We start from the raw sequence: 20,358 nt of genomic DNA on the forward strand, positions 1-20,358 counted from the left end.
GCTCTGCCATCAGCATAGGCAGAGTTCTCCTACTTCAATTAGCCCTGCAACTAACAGGCTTACCAGTTAAAACAACCATTTATCTTCAATCTCCTGGGGCTGCGGTGCTGTCATCTACAGCTGTGCAAAGTGTTGGCTTAACAGCTGTGTCCTTTAAGGCTCAAGTCCAAAAAAATGCTTTGTTATGGCATTCTTGTCTCTTGTATAAAAGGATACCATTAACATCTATAGCAAATAAGAAGTGCTTCAGGAAAAATGCATAAATAAAACCAGAGTTTTTCCAACAACTCACACTACCTGTGATACAAGCCTGGAGCTGAGCTAAACTTCTGCCACCAACTGATTAGCAACCATATGATGAGCAGAGTCTTGGATAGACAAAGGGCAGTACACTGACTGTTCAGCCGGGTTTGAATCCTGAACAGCTCCTCCCTTAGGTTTTCTTTACTGATGTGGATGACAAGCACTACAGCCCTCCTACTAGTCAATGCTTATTTGAGTCCAGAGACAGAAAAAACTCCGCACAAGAGCCTGCAGGTCAACATTCCTGTTCTCATCTTTCATTCATTGCACTAAAAAGGGCAACTATAACACACCAAGAAAAATCTGTCCTTGTTCCTTTACCCAATAAACCATGACACACCAGCACACCTGCTGACTTAAACTCCCTCTATAAATAGAGCATTTACACAAGCTGTTATGTATGGGTGACTTACCTTATCAGTCTGATAAGAGCCAAGTTTAGTAACAACATTTTTCCTTTATTAAAAAACTAGAATATTGAGGAAATCCACACACAAGGAAAAAGAGACAGCGGCTGGTTTCATGAGTCTTACTCTGTTTCAGAATGTAGAGTCCTACAGAAGTACGAGGTTAGAAACAAAGCCTACTTACTGTTTATAGAAAGAATCCCTCCATGTGGCAGCCATGTCCTTAAGACAACGTCAGACTTTTGATTCATGCAAGTGAACTGTTTTAGATGAAGCAACAAGAAAGTATCTCATTCCTAAAAGCAAGCTCATTCATAGACCAACCCTCCTGAAACCCGCCTGTGTCTCCTGAAAGGACAGCTATTAAACACCTGTCAGCTTTTCACTTCGAATGTAAGGGGCCCATCCTCAAGATTGTGAGCTAGGTCTCTTCACAGCATACTCAGAGTTACAGATCGGAGCATAACACAAATCTTCTCTGATCTCCAGACTCAAAGGGATTATTCTGAAGTCAGTAAGATTCCTACAGGATGACTGTAACATCAAGCTGATGACAGTGATGGCTTCCCTCCCTTCTGCTTTTTTCCAAAAAAAAAAAAAAAAAACAAACAAACAAACAAAAAAAAACACTACCTCACAACACAAGGTCTTAGCGCCCCTAGTGGGTCTCACACTGAGAGGTCTGTTTTTCATTATTGTACAATGTCCCAACCAGGAGTTCCTGAATGATACGTGGCTTTTCATTAACTCACTGTCATTGCCTGCCCTATTTACCCCAGTAGTTTATAAATCCTGCTTTAAAAAAGCAATTCAAATTTAACACCATTTCCTCCCACCTCTCGTTTACAGGCTCATTGTCTCATAGAAACTAGAAAAAAACACCATTCTGAAAAAATACCATCCTGAGCAGTTTCTTCTAGCAGGTCAGAAGCAGAGTTCCAGGAGCATATTATAAGACAGGTTGTCTTTATCCAGAAGAGGAAAAATTAAAACCCAACCAAACCAGGTGTTAGCAGAAAGAAACATATGGAAGTCTCCCTGTGGAAACCTTTAGGACAACAAATACCAAGTTTCCAAAACACTGTTGTGCCGGAGACACCAAAACCTCTTTGCAATTGTATCTAAGTATACCTTGTGGCTCCTCCTAAGAGATAAGCCATAGATGTATTTTGCCAAGGTTGTTTAAGTGCTTTCATCAAAAGCTCATTCAAATGTGTCAACAAACTGATAAAGACAGCATCACTAGAAGCCCACATGAACTGATCGGTCACTAGCATGTACTGAGCTTTTTTCAATTCAGTTTTCCTTATTTATGAGGAAGGAAGCAGCACACTACAAAGGGATTTCAGGGCTTTTTTTTTTATTGCAAGTCATTTGCTTCTGTAACATTTGATAACTATTTTATCCACAGTAAACTGAGGAAGGTTTACATTAATGTTACTTCCATTAGCTATAGCACAATATACAAATATTCAGATAAGCTTCCAATACGCATCCTCATTTCATCGTCGTCCAGCTCTACTCTTCAGTGCTCTTAAAGTTTTCCTCATGATTGGTGCAACTTCTTTAATAAAAAAAAAAAAGACCAGTTAGGAGTACAGCATAATGTGAAGGACAAAGTTATAGTAGCATAATATTAGGTATACATTGATAACCAGCAAGTTAAAGCAATTATCCTGATAATCTGAGGAAATTCCACTTACTTTTGGTAGGCTTCTTTCCATCTTGAGTTGTTCCACTTGAGCTAGAGCTTCCACTGTTGCTAGTAGTGTTTGGATTTGATGAATTACTGTTTCTGTCTCTGCTTTCTGAAATCTGTGTTCTTTTAAAACCAGGAAATAAAGAGATTAGCCTTTTTTTTTTTTTTTAAATAAGAACTGCCATTCACTCCATCACATTTTGATAAAAAAACCATCAGTGTTTTAACAAGTCTGTCTCCTTATCAGTACTGTGATACATTTAAAATCATAGAATAATTCAGGTTAGAAGGGGCCTCTTGAGGTCATCTAGTCCATTTCCATTCTTGCACAGTTTTTCCATTCATTAGATATGATACCTCTTATTTGTCTTTAATGTAAAGTGATCTGTATTTACGACAGATGGAGCTATTATGATGACTAATAAGCTGTTGGCCTGTGTTCTAGTTTGGTCTGTGATTTTTTTGTTTGGTTTTGAATACAGCTGAACTACTAATTGTCTCTTTGCCAGAAAGTTAGGAAAAATTCACACTCAAGTTTTCAGGTCTGTTTTGTTTTTCTCCTTTAAGTTAGAAATGCCCAGGAAAAGGCACAATAACTAGCCCTAAATATTAGGTTGGAAACACCAAGTAACAGGACAAGGACTGGGATGGTTGCAGTAGGCATCAGCTCTGTGTAGAACAGTTAAATCAACACAGCATTTAACTGCCCAGCAATCTGGGCAGCCTTGTACGCCTTGGAGCCAGTCACTGAGGCCTGCTGCCAGTTAACATAAAGCACTGCATGGCAAACACCAAACAGCCTGCTAGGGATCTGCATGTGTGCCACAGGACCTTTTTAGCCCCTGTAACACCAGCTTCATAAGTGAAAATTTCAGCTGTACACAGTAAAGCTGACAGAAGGTTTTCAAAGGACATGTTCAAAGAAGCTAAGAAGTTAACTCATCATGCCTGAACAAAGTTTTGTTTCTCGAGAAGGCAAACCCTCCTTGCAGTTCCTTTCACACAACAGCAGTTTGTCCTAATTTAGGATGCATAAAAAAATATTATGCTGTCTTTGAGTACATTATTCAGTTACTAGGACAGAAAGGACACTTACACTACTGTACTGAAGCACAAACTGGAAGGCTAGTCTGTCACAACAGATACAACCTCCCACAGGGTAACCAAAAGCAGAAGCCCAACTTGAAGCGCCTTAAGCTACTGCATTGGTGTTGGACCATCTTTGCATCAATAACAGCAGTCTGGAAAGAAGCTTCCTAATTTAATCACCTAAAAGGTACAGATGTAAAAAGAACGTCTCCAGTGCAAAAGCTGTTTTTGAGGGTTTCCAACATGTGGGCTGTCATTCCTGCCCCATACCACCACTGTCTTGAGCAAGACAGTAGACAGCTAAACTGTAAATCAAGTTCCTGAAGTCAGCAGACTTTGATTTTATATATATATATAAATATATATTTATACACACACTTCCACAAGTTTCTGTTGTTTTTGTGTTTTCTCCCCTCTCCCATAAGCCCAGGTCTGCTCAGCCTTAGGCACATGAAGAATTACTCAGCACAACTGCAAGCCCTGCAACACAAGGACAGAAACTACTTACAATGACTGCTGACATTTTCAGTGACTGTCAGTCAGTTTTGCATCATCTTTGCAACAGCTGAAGTTTTATACTCCCCAGCTACCTGTCACTTTCCACTTACATATTTGTCAGCCTGCATTAACTGCTAATTCAAGAGTAACCCAGATCAATTAAAACAGTTTTTCCCCCTCAAAAGGATCATTTTTGAGGCAGGCAGCTGCAGAGCAGTTATGCCAACAGGGGAACACCCACAAGCTATGGGGAGAAGGGAAGGCACGGTGCTCCTCACAGGGAAGTAAGTGACCACAGCACAAGACACCCACATCCAGGCAGTGTGAACAGTCTCCACTGTTTTTACAGTCCAACTGCTGCTACGTGGACTTATCAACCCATGGGGTGCTTTTAAATCAAACTGCTGATTTTCTTTTGGACAAGAACAGATATACAAACATAAAGAAGTCTCTCCACATACTTGAGAAGGGAAAAGGGGGTGGAAGTTGGTGCTACAGCTGTTTTTTCTCCCTGTTGCATGCTCTTGGGTATAAGAGGAGTTCATCAGGACAGCACAAATAGCAGGACAAATCCCATCTCTCTGCTTCGGTTCCTATGGCTGCTGAACCACTCTGAATTAAGTTGTCAAGAGGAGACCTTGGGTTTGTGCTGTACGAAGAAAATATTTGAGGAATCCCAATTTTGTGTTCCTCCAGTGATTAGTGTTGGCTACTGCCACTGACTGACTGTTCCAGACACTCCTTCAAGCTGCCAAAGTAGAAGGCCACAATCCAGTGTATTAACAGTTGCTGAGATTCACTCTGGTCAGCTCTATCACTCTGGACAGCTCACTGGGGATTTGATGAAAACAGAAGAACATGTGAAACTATTAGGCAGGTTTATGAACACCAAACATCAACACTGGGATCTCCCCAGGATGTCAAGCAGCATTAATGTGATCTGGAAGAAAACAAGAGTGGCTGCTCACTCACTAGCAGGGAAGATGAATTCATCCCTGGCACTTGGAGAAACACATGGTGACAATACACACACAGCAGGGGAGCACACAAGGCTTAAAAGGCAGCTTAGCTTCTAGCTACTTAAAAAAAGTAGAGTAAACCCAGAGCTACTTACAACAGCAAAATACTTTGCCAGCAAACTTTAGCACTGACAGAGATGTTTAATCTCAAATTAAACACACAGCACAGGACACTTACTTGCACTTCTCCGTGGGATGAAGCTGGGTGACAGGTCCTGCTGTCCCATGGATTTCTTGTTTTCGGCGAATATTCCTGGGTGGTTTTGCTGCAGTAGTCATGTAAGCCATTTTTACTTGCCGGCCTAATACAGAAGCAAGGAGCAGAGGATGTGATTTTTCCTTACTTATGTTTGAAAGTCAGTTGAGAAGATGGTTATGTGGCAATTTCTAGGTTTAAATTGCAAAAAGTAATCATTCAGAAAAAAATATGATAGCAAAGTAGTAACTGAACCACAGCAAGTCACATACAGTATTCCTTCACGTTAACTTTGGTATTTGCAATTGTATCTGTATTTTTTGGTATTTGTCATTAAAATTGCACTGTGTGGTTGCCTAGAACCCTCATTCTAACCAGTAAGGTAAGGCTTGCGTACAGCATGCTGCAAGCATTACGCATTATTGTACTGTATTACTGTATATGCTCACTTTGTGTGCAACCTGTAAGTTAAAAGGAACAGCATCCTTACTTGATGCCTTCTCCCTGAGACACAGTATCAGTGATCAATGCAAACAAACCACTAAACACCACACAGGAAGTATCGAGAAGAACAGAAGAGACTGGGTTTTGAAAACCAAAAGGCTACCCACTTTTTTTACCTTTTGGTTTCTTAGCCTGCGCTGAAAGAATGTTTTTTGTAAGCGTCTTCAGTCTCTCCTCCCTCTCATTGTAGAGCCTCAAGTACATTTCACGCCAAGATTCATATTCCAGAAGCCTCTCATTTTTAAAATCCCTCTGGCAGTGTTTCTTCCACAAGTGGTCGGACACTTCTGTAAACGTCTTGGTTTGAACACAAGGTATTTTAAGATCAAGGATTTAAGAGTAACATTTCCAAGAGTACCTGTTTGGCTGGGCCTGCCGACAAAACCCAATCACCCCGTGGAGGAAGGTGCAGAACAAATCCCACCAGGTGCCCTCGCTGGTACCTCCACCACGAAGCAATACAATGCCACACAGAGATGTCAATGTCAGTCTAGAAGTCACGTAGCTTCAGAGAGCAGAGCTCTATATTTGAGTTCATGAGCCATGCTTACAGGGTAGATGTGTGTGTTCAGCACAGGCTCAGGCCATACCAGCTCTCAGCTTCAGGCATGCAGAGAAGTGGCCAGCTTGCACTAGGGAGTGCCACACACTCAGAACATCAGTGTCCAAACGCACCATGTAGCTGAAGTCTTAACACTATAGATAAAACAAAATCTACCAGACGCAAACTCAGAAATACCTGGGGTTAGATTTCATGTACGCTTTGCAGCCACAACCCTTTTTAAGCCTGAAAACATTTGTTCTTACTGTGCCTGGCAAATGTTGTTTCTTTGTTGTTGTTTTCTCTTGTTTTCAGAAATAGCACCATTTTTACCCACAGTGGCTTTCACTTAGTCGTCAGTAATAACCTCCCAAATGCTTTACATCCTGACAGAGAGGGAGGCTTGATGACAGATGAATTCAAAGAAACAGGTATACAAGACACAAACAGTGTAACACTTGGACTCTTTATCAAGAGGGGTGCAAGGAAAGCAAGAACAGGTGCCTAAAGTCCTCTGTGGTTCCCTGAATTTAGCAAGGCAGAGTTTACCGGATTACAGTCCTCTATGCGAAACAACTGCTCTGGTGTGCAGCGTGTCAGCACAGGCTCAAGAATTTCAAAGGGCACACCTCCTACTTCATGCAGTGCTACAAGAGAGGACAGCACTTTTAGTAGCTCATTTGTTTCACTTAGTGTATAACACCACTTACCAACGGTTTAAAAAATAAAAATGCAAATCAATTTCAGCAAATACCTACAGAACACATGTTCTGAAGTCAGGGTATGAAGCTACAAATCAGCAGTTCGTAACTGGCAGTTATATCTGAGGAGGGAGAAAGCATCCTGGAATAGCTATTGCCCCATCTTTACTGATCTGTATCACTCCCCTCTCTGCCTACACAAAGGAATAAATAATTTCTTGATCACTCATTCCAGTTTACGTGAACAAACGCTTTGGAGGGGCAAAAAAACTCAGGAGGATTTTTGGCTTATACTTTATAGGACATTATATTTTAACTATGAATTGGAGCTTTAAAAAAGGTAAGCCTCCAAACAAAACTGTGTTTCAGCATGATCATAAGATCGGTTTTATAAATGCCTTTTGACCAGCTCTGAGTCACTGTCTGTAGGGAGGAACACTACCTTCTAGTAGGCCAGCATGGAAGAAACAAAGAAATCAAATAGTCTTTCAGTACAGCCTGCTACAAAGCCCTTGAAGTACTCACAATCGATATTATTTTGAAGCACACGGATGCACTGCTCATACAGTGTAAGCATCTTTGAAAGATGGGCTTGTTTGGAGCCGGAGTAAACTTGCATTTTAGAGTTCTGTCTCCGTCCCGTGAACTGAACTGATTCGCTGACTTGCTGGGGTGCTTCCACAACAGGCACTAGGGAAATCAAACAAAACATCAGGCAGGGTTTCTTTGCCTCCTGACATTTTACAGGGCTTTAAACATTCAGAGGAACATGCCTGGCAGGACAAACATATTCTTGCTTCTTGAAATATAACGTTATATAATGTTGTTCTGCTAGAGTTTGATCCCTTACAGGTACTCTGTTACAGAGGTCCCCTCAAACATCCAAGAGGAATACAGCAAGTACATTGCAAGTGTAAAGCAAAACATTAAATTAATCTACACGTACCCATAGCAGCCTTACATTAATTAGCTCAGGTCTACGCAAGTTGGATCCACAGCTAGACTGGGCCCTGAGCCTTCCTTCCCCTTGCAACAGGGATGCTCAGATCTACATGAGCTGTACTGAGATCTAGATACCCTCAGTCACCAGGCCACCAAATGCTGCTGTCATTACAGGGTTATCCTAGGGAAATTGCAATAGCAATGATGTCTCAAGCCTACAGAGATGTGAAACTACTGAAACCTCACAGGAGCTGCAAGGGAAAACCACTGGCACTTTGTGCCACCTATGAATAGGAATGCAAGCAAGTTTCTAGGCTGAAGCTACAGCTGGTGACAATTTCTACTCCAGTTACATAAGGCATAGACAGGAATAAAGATAAGTGGAGCCCAGAGAACGACTACAGGATCTACACCTCCTCTACATCTGTGGTAACCTTTTACAGCACTTCTTTACTTGCAAGCTGTAAGAGGGAAACCTTTATATCTCTTTTCAGATTTAAAATTATTTCTACAAAGGAGCAAGTGAAGACATTTATTTGCCACAGACAGATGAGTTACTATAGTTTATTAAGAAATGGGATGAAGACTACCCTAGACAGAGCTGTAAAAACATGCACAGCTTCACATTTACCAGCCTCACGTGCTACTTACCCTTAAAGTCAGCAGCATAGGGGAGAGATGAGATTAAAATGCCTGGCAGAGATTTAGGCAGTGGAGTACTAAGAAGATCTTGAAGGGACGCCACCTTGGTCTGCGCACAGTCAAGGAAATATTGCTTCATTGTTAAAAATTCAGATTTACTAAGGTTTAAATTAAACTACAAAATAAATTATGCAAGCCCAAAAATTACCTAGGATAACCAAAACTACTGCATTTCTGAACTAGGATTTACTCCCATATTTCAGCATATTCCTTCATCTTCTACATGCCAGTACTACATCACAAAAGGAACTTAGTGGGGTATCTGCAATCAGTGCATAATAAGGGATTAAAGGAAGGAGCAGATGTGTTCAGCTAACAGGCTTTCAGATAAATCACTGTTGAGGTTAGAGGCATGCAGCAAACGAAACAAAACTGCAAGATGACAAAAAACAGAGTTAGATGTTTAAAGGCAAGCTAAATGTCATCCTGAAAGACAAGAAACAGCTTCATACCTGGTTCTACCTCATCTCCTGCATCGTGCTGGATAAGCAATACAGTCTTCCAGATATCCCCTTAAAAAGTGACTTAAAGATTCCAGGAGCCTGGTAAGTGTTCCTGCAAATGCTCAGCATTGCATACAGTATCTAAATTAAGTCTTGGGTGTCTTCCAGTCATAAGCCAGGCACTTATAACATAAAACCTGCATCTCCCTAAACTTCATTTTGGTATCTGAAAGACCTTTTTGCAACTTGAACAGCCAACATTTTCCTCTCCATTTCACCAAGATTTCCCTCAGTTCCTTAGTACCTAGATGCTGCTGTCATGCACAAGCCCCTCTGTTAATATTCCTCTGTTTGGGATAGAAGACATTCCTATCGCAGATCTTGCACAATAAATAAAGCCCGGAGCTTTCACGTCACAGCAAAGATAAGAGACTTGAAGAGACCTCTAATTCCCTGTGTACAAAGGGCTTCATTTAAAGAGTCTAATTAGTAAGCATGTTTAGCTCTACCTCAGCTCAAAGGAGCTACTTAAGCTTTCTGCCACTTCAAGGGACTAGGATATTTCACTTTAACAATTCATATAAGCTACCCTTACATGCAATAATGTGGTTTACTTCAATGCACTGAAAGAAGAGTCTGTTCATTTCCACTACAGACCGTAATAGTACAGAACCACAGCTTCCAACAAAACAGCTGTGCTATGCGAGCATCTGCTAAAGTCAGAAAACAAGCTGGTCAAGAATGAAGTTACGGGTAAAAAGTCAATTAGCTGATACCAATCAAAGACCACTGCTGCATAGGAAATTATCATAAAAACCGTAAGAAACTGATTGTAAACTGTCAGTATGTAGTAAATAACCTTTTTTGCCCCAATTAAAGTTATTTGCCATTGCCATGCAGCCTATGTCAAAGCCACACATTTGTTGCTTAAAATAAGCACAGATTAATTTTGCTGGCAGTAAGAGACCAGAACACTCCTTTGCCTACAGTTTATTTGCTATTATTCCAAGCATGCAGTGGCTTACCTTTTTACTGGGCGTTTCTGATTGATCATCCTCACAGTTCTGGATCTTCTCTTCTCCCTCATCTGCGTGAGGAAGTTTTGTAGTCTTCTGTGGTACTGAGCTACTCTTCTGTTCGCTGCACTTCTTTGGACGTTCACCTGTAGAGCAAGCTTTCCTCTTTCTTTTTTTTGTAACCTGATCATAATTAAGGTAAGATTCAAAAGACATAGTAGGGGGCTCAAATTCCTCATCGCTAGGTAATTTAGCTTTGCTTCCTGTGACAGGTTTTTGTTTTGGTTTCTTCACATGCTTAGGATCTTCCTGTTTGGGAGCATCCTTACCAGACCTTTCCTTCGTGGGGGATATGTCCTTACTGGCCACACAGGAACGCCTCTTTTCTGAGCCTTCCTTGCTGTCCTTGGAGGCTCTCTCTTTCAAGTGTCCTTCTTTAGCTTGAGGATCAGTACCCTGGGAGCCACGTTTAGAACTACTGCTGCTACATTCTTTATTATCACGTTCTTTTTGAGACTCAGAACCTGTATTTCGGTGCTTTTTTTCCCTATGTGTATGCTGCTTATTCAACTTCTTAGAAATGGGAGAGCTATTGGAACTTTTGGAGGCCAATACAGATGCTTTGGGCTTCTCTGAAGGCTTAGTTTCTTTGGAAACAGAAGATTTTGTCTCATCTTTTTCTTTTTCAGCATTTTTTCTTCCTCTGTGATCACTGCAACACAAAGGAAAAAAATACATCCCACACTACATCTGATGCTACATTCTTGAAGAATCAATCTTTTTATTTACGTTAGTGAAACCAGAAGCTTTAAATCACACCACGTGGCATAATTCTTACAGGACCCAGAACGGCACTCTAATTTTGCTTCCACATCAGCACAGAATCTGAGGGAAGTCGCTCTTGGTCCAGCACCACTAACTACTGCAACAAGAAATTGAGAGCAACACAAATGGAGAGTAGGGACATAAGCATCAGTAAGAAAAACATGTTTGACATAGTGCTATTTGTTCAAAATGTTTTAGATACCACTGCTTTTATACAAGTTTCCTTGCATGTTTTATAATACAGAGATGGTACTTGAAATAACTAGGAGGCAGAATTTAAAACATGTTCTGTGGTTGGTAAGAGTACAAAACACCAGCCTGGATACTCTGTTATTACGCATGTGCTCTGGTATGCCACTTCCCTGTTGTGGGAACAGCTTCAAATTTAACATGCACTGCTTAGTCAATCTGAAGCTTCAGCTTTCTCAGACCAACTTCTCCCACTGTCAAGAGGGCTGCAAAACACCTAGAGCACAGTCAGCCGGCTGATGGCAGTGGAGGCTGACTCCTGAGAAGGAATCACATCTCTTCGAGTGTACCTGCTCCAACACACAAAACCCTTTTCAGTCTGCAGAAATACCGTAGGGAAGTCCTGTACACAACCAAATCACTGAAGAGATGCTTCATTTAACAACAGCCACATTGCTGAGAAAGAGAAAAAAAAAAAAAGCAAACTTCCTATTTCTCTAGAGGGGAGGAGAGCACTGCCCATCACTGGCTTAGTGCTGCTCACATCGGCTGGTACCTAAGAACCGGTGCTGGTCAAAAACGCAGGTGAAGTCTGAGTGCTGGCTGGCTAATTGACCAACCGATTGCTTTGATCTGTCTCCTAGTAATTTATAAAAGACTCATTCCTACCATTCATCTATATTTCATAACACATTTGTCATTCCAAGTATTATTCTAATATTTCCAAGTTGTATTTTATTAAGTTATGCTACACCACAATTAATCCTGTAGAAAGAGTCCATACCTACCTTTTATTTTCTGGAGGAATAAGCTTTTTCCATCGCTTCACCAGGGATTTAGCTACATTCCCAGCAGTGGCATGTTTCCTAAAGCTGTTCACTGTTTTGCCTATGCCAGTTTCCTGTTGAAAAGGGTGCAAGAAAGATGGGCGGAATAAATCACAACTAACATCCCAAGAAAAGCCTTCCCTAAAACTGCTACAAGCAGCATTAGCATAGCAGACTGAGCAGTCTTACAGCAGCTAAAGAAGTAAACACACTTCTCACCCTACAAACAGAACTGAAAGAAAATCATATAATTATAACCAAATGCTGGGAACAAAGTGCAGCCTGAATTCATAAAAGAAGCTACTTTTCCCCATTAAATGTATGTAATCCAGAAACCTCACTTGGCTTGAATGCTTATACCTACAGAATGCATACTGCTAAAGTGAATTAATCAATTTTACATATATATATATATAAGTATATTTATATATACTAATATATAATATATATTTATACAGGTACAGTTTAGCATGTTAAAGAGCACAAATGATCAGTGTATTGCAATCTAAAAGCCTCAACACAAAGTACCATGGTGCAGAGGTGCCAGGTGAACAGAGTTCATGTGACTAAACTCAAGTCTCAGCCACAGAAAAAAATCCCCTGATGTTTAAGACGCCACGTTCATCGTTCTGTTCACCCACCATACAATTTATTTTCACATTATCATTGTGTCTTCAAATCTTGTTCTGATTTCTACATTGTAGAAGTAGAACTGCCCTGCAGACTTTGTGGGTATATAAATATCACAGGTGATTTTTAATCCTGTTATTAGTATCTCCAATTCATCAACCCCCACTTTTAAGATACATTTTTGTGTGCAAACCCTGGAATTTGCGAAGCCAACAGCAACCCATTAATGCTCTCACTAGCCAGTGAAATTATACTCCTGTGAAGTCTGAGTAAGAACTATGCATGTACTACTCCTCCGGGCTCAGCTCAGGCCTTAGAAGGGAATTCCTTAAAGCCTCAGAAAAATAATTTTGCTTTAAAGAGATTCAGTTTCCGTATCATTCAGGAGCACTCGTTTGGAGGTTCAGTGTATTGCAATACATGCGAGAAAACTGGTGGGAGGATTTCCTAAAGCTATCCATGTGAGAAATTTATGTTCCTAGAAGTGCTTTAAAATATGCAGAAACCTCAATTTTAAGACATCTCTTCCCTCTGTCTCACTTGAAGACTTCCATCATAGTCTGTCACATTGTAGCATGCAAGTATGCTGAGAACATCAATTATCTGAGGAAGCCCTTTGTCATTTTTAACAGCTCAGATGAGATTACTTCATTTCTCAATAAAAATATTGGTGGATTATAGTAGAGGCCCATCTGTTTTTAGGCAGGCAAGTGCCTTTGCCCAAATAAGCTGGCCAAATATTCCAATTACCATATTTTTCTCTTGCTCTGCAAAGAACTATCTCAAAAAAAAAAAATCCTTCCTCCCAAAACATAGATACATTATTCACAGTAACCAGAAGCTTCCCAAACCACTGAGAATCCCCAATATAAAGCTTTATAGGGTGGACCTTGGCAAAGGATACAAGTCACAGGTATTCTTACTCTGTAACTTGGGATGGCTGCTCTTTAGATGCAAGAAACTCACCTCGACCAGCTAATAAGAGACAGAAGATTTAGACAACTGGCCCAAAGAACAGATCACCCATATTTGGCGTATCTTAAGCAGTGATTGAAAGCAGATTTAGTAAGTCTTCCCTATATGCTCAGATCACTGCTCACCACTAACACTTGTCACAATGCTGAATTTGTTCGGTTTTAAGCCCAGCTTCTTTTTGGAGAAGGCTCCATGGCTTCTTATACAGAGCTTTAAATGAACCATGCTAAGAGTCCTAATTCCCAAATGCAGCAATGCCCACTGCTTCTGGGATTGCAGACCCCATAAACTCTTTTCATGATGAACGACTGTGTAATGTGTTATTGGTCACTTACCACTAGAATATCCAGTGATATATCCAGATTCTTTAGTACCTCAAGTGCTTTTAGAATCTGAAAGGAAACATTAGATTATTTTTTTTTTATTAGATAACATATGCATAAGTACTATCCTGCTTTTCTCATCTTCATTCCCATGTTTATCCAAAAAAACTTAACAGGAAGAAGATCCAGTAACTCCAGGAAAACATAAGCACTCCTTCACTGTAGGTAAGGGCTATGCTTGAAATTTGTTCTGCAATACCCCTAGCAGCAGTAACAGCAGAAACCCCAACAGGTTTGACTTTACTGCTACAGAGATTACATTAAAGATTAATAAATCAATAGTGCAGCAGCTCAGGCTACAACTATGCCCTCACGCCTGGTGTACCAGTGACCCATCAGCACAGAACTGATTCAAAGGCTGCATTAAGCAGAAGCAGCACCCTGAAAGAAAAAAAAAAAAAAAAAATGGAAAAAAAGGCAAGTTCTCCCAGCCAGCAGCACCACTAAAGGCCAAGAATTAAAAAAAAAAAAAAAAAAAAAAAAAGCCCATGGGAGTTCAGCTTGCGAAGACGGTCAGGTTTTGAAGCCTTCACTGCTATTCGTACAAGACCAAGTCAAGCTAGAACAGCTGCTTTGTTTCACATGGGCAAAGTATATACATCTTTGATTAAAACGTTGAGTTTCGTAGAAACAGAAGAGTATTTTTCAAATATGAAACTGCTTATCTTACTCTGAGAGGTTTTTAATAATACAAAAGTTTCATTTATAAATAGAGTATGAACTTATTTGGCAACGTGTGTGCAGCACACCTGAGTCTTGCAGTTGACTACACACAGTTTGCATCATCTTTGACAGATTTCCATAAAGTTGAAGTTGTTATCTAGATGACAGAATTAATGTGCAACTAAAGTAACAGCATTTCATAGGGTGCTAACAAAGCCTGGAATACTTCTCTAGGTTTTTTCAGACCATTGCCACTTCTAAATGCAATGGCAGAAACCTGCTGGGATGCAGGATGACAACCCCAAAACTTCTTAAACTTTAGTAATTGCTTTAATAATAGTCACTTCTCTCTACAACAGTTCTAAATTTCACTGTTCCTATAATATATTAAAAATTGAATCCTCCTAAACCTCACTGTGCACAGTGGGCTCCATCCATACGCCTGGCATGTGGTTCTCCTGCAAGGCTCTACCCTGCAGTAGTAGCTTAACATTTAACTTTTTCCAGACACTTCACAGGCATAGACTACACATTTTATGAGATGAAGACTTTTCCAAAATAATCCCCATCAGGAAGAAAATATGCTGCAAAGATGCTTACAGAGTTAAGTGAAGAAAAAAAAAAAAAAAGGTAATTTAATAAGACCACGATGTTAATCACAAACATTAGAAACTAAGTTATCAGTGTCAATTTAGTTAATTTTCTTTTTAAAGTGATATTCCCAAGCATTTAACTAATTTTGCCATCAGAAGGGAGCAGCCCATTGCTAAGTGGATGGGCTTTGCTTTATAGGATGACTGGCTACTCAAGCAGTATAAACCAACTGGGAATAAATCCCACAGCCCAGACACAATCCTGCACTAGGAACGCTAAAAGGTGCTTTCATCAAGCTACAGAAACAACGAAGATTTGATGGGTTTTGGACCGAGTTAGTTCATGAAGCTGAGTTCATTACAGAATCATTAAAGAATCTTTAAAACCGGTTCAGGAAGCAAGCAATTACTATTCATGCAACTTCAAAACAGGGGTAAATTACAAAAGTACCTGGATGACAAGCATGTCTGAGAGCAGTCAACACGTTTTAATGTAAGACAAAACTTTCAATTTTTAAACCAAAGCCCACACTGTTCATTTTGCTTTCCTGAAATGTGTATCCCATTTGGCGAATTAAGACACACAGAAGGGTTTCGTTAAGTAGAAAGCATTGACCAAACACTAACAATCCTGTTAAGAGCAGTGATCCCCATCTCCCAAAAGCTGGGAACAGCTCAGCCTGCAGTGAGCCCAGCAGTCATATCTGCTCGGGGCTGCCAAAGGAGAGGCAGCCCCGTGTGCCTTTGTGTGCAGCATAACCAGAGCCTCATGGACGAGCAACACACACACCAGCCTGAGACACAAGCACGGGGCCAACAGGAGCACGAGCAAGATAAGATGAAGGGAAGGAGGGAAAGCAGAGGGTCCAAGCAATAAAAAACAGGCAAGAAGCATGCGAGCAAGCAGCTCTCCAGAGTGAAAGCTGAAAGCAGAGGGATGATAAGAAGAGGCCCAGCTGCGCCAGGTCTGTCTCTTCCCATTGCACCAGCGCTGCTCCAGCCTCTCCGCGTGAGCCTTGGGGTCACCTCACCTCTTGAAGCTGGGCCCTCACTCAGGCAGGATGGGACCCAGCTGGGTGGCGAAACCCCACCAGGTCTCTATCTCCTGGCTGAGCTTGCCACCTCATCTGAAAGAGCGTCAGGTCTTTGAAGACAGCACTTTGGAGAAGCCTAACACAACCCCAAGTGAGTTGCCCTATGCTCAGTTGCCCTCACTTTAAAAAATTTCCTTTAAGAAGCCTGATTTTGTTTTCAGCCACTGAATCTCATCCTCTCTTCCTGCTAACTAAAGGTAGCCCTCTCTCAAACATCTTATACAAACCACAAATATAAACACTAATCACACATTACCTCTTGGTCTTTTTTTTAGGGCCAACCAGACAGAGTTCTTGAGCCTTGGTAAGTTAGGCTGGCCAGAGCTGTGACCATTCTGCTGCTGTCCTAAAGTCTCCCCAGCTCAGCAGCCCTGTTTTTAAGAACAGCCCCCAGAACAGGACGTAATATTCCTGTAATTGCCCCTCTAATACTACATCGCTGTAATAACACGACCCTGCTAAGCTACCCGGAGATAGCAGTTATTCCATAAGCCACTGCCTTGTACTGCAATTTCATGCTCAACTGGTAATACACCAGAGCTCCAAATCATTTTCTGAGTCAATGCTTTCCAAAATACAGGCTCCTATCCTGAGTGACCTATATTCACAGCTCCTAGCTGTGACTTTCCACTGAGCCATGCTAAAACGCAGGCCGCTCAAATGAATGTAGCCTAGCACATGACCAAGGCTGCCTTTTCTAGAAGAGTCCTCTTCATCTGACACAAATTACTTTGGTACTTGTGACATCTCCCCGCACTGCTTGCTGTCTTCTAAATTAAGAAAGATTTGAGTAACGCCATGTCAAGATGAGATGGATAATTGCTCCCCCTCCTATTCCCACCCTCCCAAAAAATAAACAGCATTGCTTTCTGATAAGGATTGTCACTTATTTTTGCTGACTGTAATTTCAATCCATTTTGTAGATGTTACATCAGGCCTGTAACATTGCTGCTGTAATCAGCATCATACAGCAGCAAGTCAAATTCTTTAAGAGACTTATGTATATTTATGACAGCTAGTGTCAGCTGAATATAATTTAAGATAAATTCAAGCTAAATTTAGCAGTACATATCTACATGAAGTCTCATTGAGTGCACTGGCTCATGGTACCATCCTTTATTTCTACACCAGTTACATCTTACATGCAAGATTTTGCAGCTGCTCATTGCAGTGCTTCATGGACGTCAGGGACAGGGCTCATTTCATTTCATGGTAACCTTTTTTCCAGAGCTGCTGAACTTCTCTAGTATCTTGAGGATCATTCAACTTCTAAATCATCAGTTCTGTTAATTTTGGTCAGTTCTCTGAAAACTCACCAGGTAGCTATTAAACCCTGCATATTAAGAAGCTTTTGACATGAACAACTGATGTTCTGTATCTTTTCCCTGGTGCCTATCAAAGTATCCAGTGGTTATTAAAAAATGTGACACGGTTAGACAAAGATTACTCTCAACTATGGAGCAGAAATATTTGACAATACAAATATTTACCGACATATGTATCAGTAATAAGGATTTATTATTCTTTCTGCACATCCTTGAAGCCTCTCTTTGCCTTTAAACATAACTACACGTTTTCCACTACTAGGTTTATCTTGTATTAGTAGTGCATTTCATGACTGCCAATTTCCAGTTATCAGTTTCTCCCTTCCCTTCTGCTCCTTACCCGTAACTGTTTCTTTTTCACTAGACACAGCTTTACCAGGAACAGTGGAAGTGCTACAGCACCACCATTAGACCTACTTTGTGCAGCACCTGCTTTCGGTCATGTTACAAACACAGGGCATCTCCTTCTTTAACAGAGGCAAACCTGCCAGGGCTAGACATGTTTTTCTCCTTAGATTAATGTGTTTTTAAGTTTAATGCTTTGGGAGCACTTAGAAACAATTCCAGAGTTTTTGTTGTTGTTGTTGTTTTCTTTTCCTTTTCAATCTCCTGTTCATAAGAGCATATAATCACCAAACACTAGTATTAAAAGATTAAAAAGAGTAAAAGAGATAGAGTAAAATTTGACCACTTCTAGAACACCAGAAATTTCAGTTTTGCTGAACTGCAAGGTATAGTACCTCAAGAAGTACCTGCACTCTGATATTTGCATTTTGGACAGATAAAGCCTACAGCACCAGCAGATGAAGATAAACCAAACCATTGGGTAAGAAAATCAGTATTTCTTGCACATGTATGAGCACGCAATTAGAAAGCACACAATAGATATGAATGTAGTAATGATGCTTTTTAAGTTTTATTAACCACAAAGTACAAAGCAAGTTAAATGACATACCAGCCCTCTGTTTGCAAACGCTTCCACAAACTTGCATCAAGCTATAACACTTCAGGAAATCTACCACACTAAGCATGTTCTGTACTTTCAAGATGAATTCAGCCCCTCAAAAAAAAAAAAAAAAAAAAAAAAAAAAAAAGCCCTTTAAAATATATTTTTGTTGGTCAAACACGATTCATTGGCAAACAGCAAGCCAAATTTGGGGCTTACTTCTTTGCTGGAGCAAAGTGCCTTCCCTCCTGCTCATCTCCTTCCCTGCACCTTGGTACCTTTGAGTGCCAGGCTCAGCCTCCTTCAGCTGCTCTGCCCCACCTCACAGAGGATGTTTTCTTGTTTCAAGCCCTCCTTATCTACTTCTTGCAGCTCCTGAGGAGAGCCCTGCTCTCCTACAGGTTGCTTCATTTATTTCAGATAAGCATAGCTTTGTTCTTCCCCTACCAGGAATCAAAGCGCAGGATGTGGTGCCCTTCCTGCACCACCACAGCACAGTAGGAACACCTTTTCCACTATAAAAACCTCTTATGGAGCTTAGCACCTCAGCTTTGAGCTTCTGGCCAGGACAAGACACGTAACACCCAGCACCATCTATCAGCTGGTTTGGTGCACAGTGTTATATCTAGCTTTAAGACATAGATTTTTGTCACCTCATCCTACACACGACCCCTCAGGCTCCTATTTAAAACACCACGCAGCCGGAGCCTGGCCATACACCGACCCGAGGGTGCCAAAGGGACCTCGGGGTGCCAAAGGGACCTGATGCGCATCGCCCCCTCCAGGCGCCCCAAGCCGGGGACGAAGCCCCGAGGCCACCCGGGGGGACCCCCACCGGCCCCCCGCTACCTCCGCGGGCTGCTCCGCGCGGCCCAGGCGCTCCTTCAGCTCCAGCACCCTCTTCGTCCCCATCTTCCTCCTCCTCCCCGCCGCGCTCGCCCCCTCCGCCATGGCCCGCAGCCCCTGGCGGCCGCCATCTCGGGCCTCTTGTAGCGGCGCCATGGGCGGCGTCCCGCGGCCGGCTGCCTGCCGTGCCCGCCCCGGCCAAGGGGGGGAGCGCCGCCGCCATCCCACAGAATCACAGAATCACAGAATTTCTAGGTTGGAAGAGACCTCAAGATCATCGAGTCCAACCTCTGACCTAACACCAACAGTCCTCACTAAACCATATCCCTAAGCTCTACATCTAAACGTCTTTTGAAGACTTCCAGGGATGGTGACTCCACCACTTCCCTGGGCAGCCTGTTCCGCTCCTCCATGTCCTCAGCCACCTGCCAGTGCCATGCCCGGCCCTCGGCTGTCCCAGGCTCAGCCCTGCAGGGTCTCATCCTCATGTCCTGCAGGGTCTCATCCCCCAGTCCTGCTGCTGAGGGCACAGCCGACAGCGTCCTGCCCAAAGCACCTTAGCCCCGCGGGGCTGGCTGCAGGGATGGTGGTTGTGGTCAGCCTGGTTGTACTATTACCAGCACATATTTGTTATCAGCATGTAATATGGACTAGCTGCTTTGCTTTGTGCTGCCTCTCTCAGTTTTGCCTTTATTTAAGCACACACTATGGTTGGTACTTAGCAAACAGTTATAATTCAAGTATGCCTGCGGCTCTGAGCCAGAGGGGGAGCAGCAGCCTGCCCCATGACCTGCAGTGGCCCTTCCACATGTCCTTCAAGAGCACCAAGGCGAATACATCAGTATAGACCCTGCAGGGGTGCGTGGTCATAGCCCCCACTGCACCAGCTGATGGATGGGATGCAGCATCAGGAGCGGTTGCACTTGCCCACACAAACTTCTTTGGTCACCTGCAGGTCATTTCAAGGCCTGTGGTGTGTCTGTTGTGCGTGCATGGCCGTAA

The 20,358-nt window shown here is 41.9% G+C and overlaps 1 protein-coding gene across 3 annotated transcripts; it reads right to left on the reverse strand.

Annotated features, from left to right (window-relative positions):
• Nucleotides 1–2,053: 2,053 nt before the first annotated feature.
• LOC101799581 (elongin-A) lies at nucleotides 2,054–19,531 on the reverse strand. 3 transcript variants are annotated; one of them, XM_038177643.2, is made up of 11 exons: nucleotides 19,360–19,527; nucleotides 13,842–13,898; nucleotides 11,863–11,975; nucleotides 10,070–10,772; nucleotides 8,551–8,650; nucleotides 7,483–7,647; nucleotides 6,806–6,903; nucleotides 5,832–6,012; nucleotides 5,194–5,317; nucleotides 2,414–2,532; nucleotides 2,054–2,274 (listed from the first exon to the last, which is right to left on the reverse strand). In XM_038177643.2, exons 1-11 carry the CDS (start codon nucleotides 19,510–19,512, stop codon nucleotides 2,213–2,215), a joined length of 1,875 nt encoding a protein of 624 aa, XP_038033571.2. In that variant the 5' UTR covers nucleotides 19,513–19,527; the 3' UTR covers nucleotides 2,054–2,212. The 3 variants fall into 3 exon arrangements, with proteins under 3 accessions (XP_038033571.2, XP_038033573.2, XP_038033572.1); XM_038177644.2 differs by lacking the exons at nucleotides 2,054–2,274; nucleotides 2,414–2,532 and adding an exon at nucleotides 3,888–4,827 and having other exon boundaries at nucleotides 19,360–19,531; XM_038177645.2 differs by lacking the exons at nucleotides 5,832–6,012; nucleotides 6,806–6,903 and having other exon boundaries at nucleotides 19,360–19,531.
• Nucleotides 19,532–20,358: the final 827 nt, after the last annotated feature.

Source organism: Anas platyrhynchos, chromosome 3 (assembly GCF_047663525.1).
Source record: "Anas platyrhynchos isolate ZD024472 breed Pekin duck chromosome 3, IASCAAS_PekinDuck_T2T, whole genome shotgun sequence".
Lineage (NCBI taxonomy): Eukaryota > Metazoa > Chordata > Aves > Anseriformes > Anatidae > Anas > Anas platyrhynchos.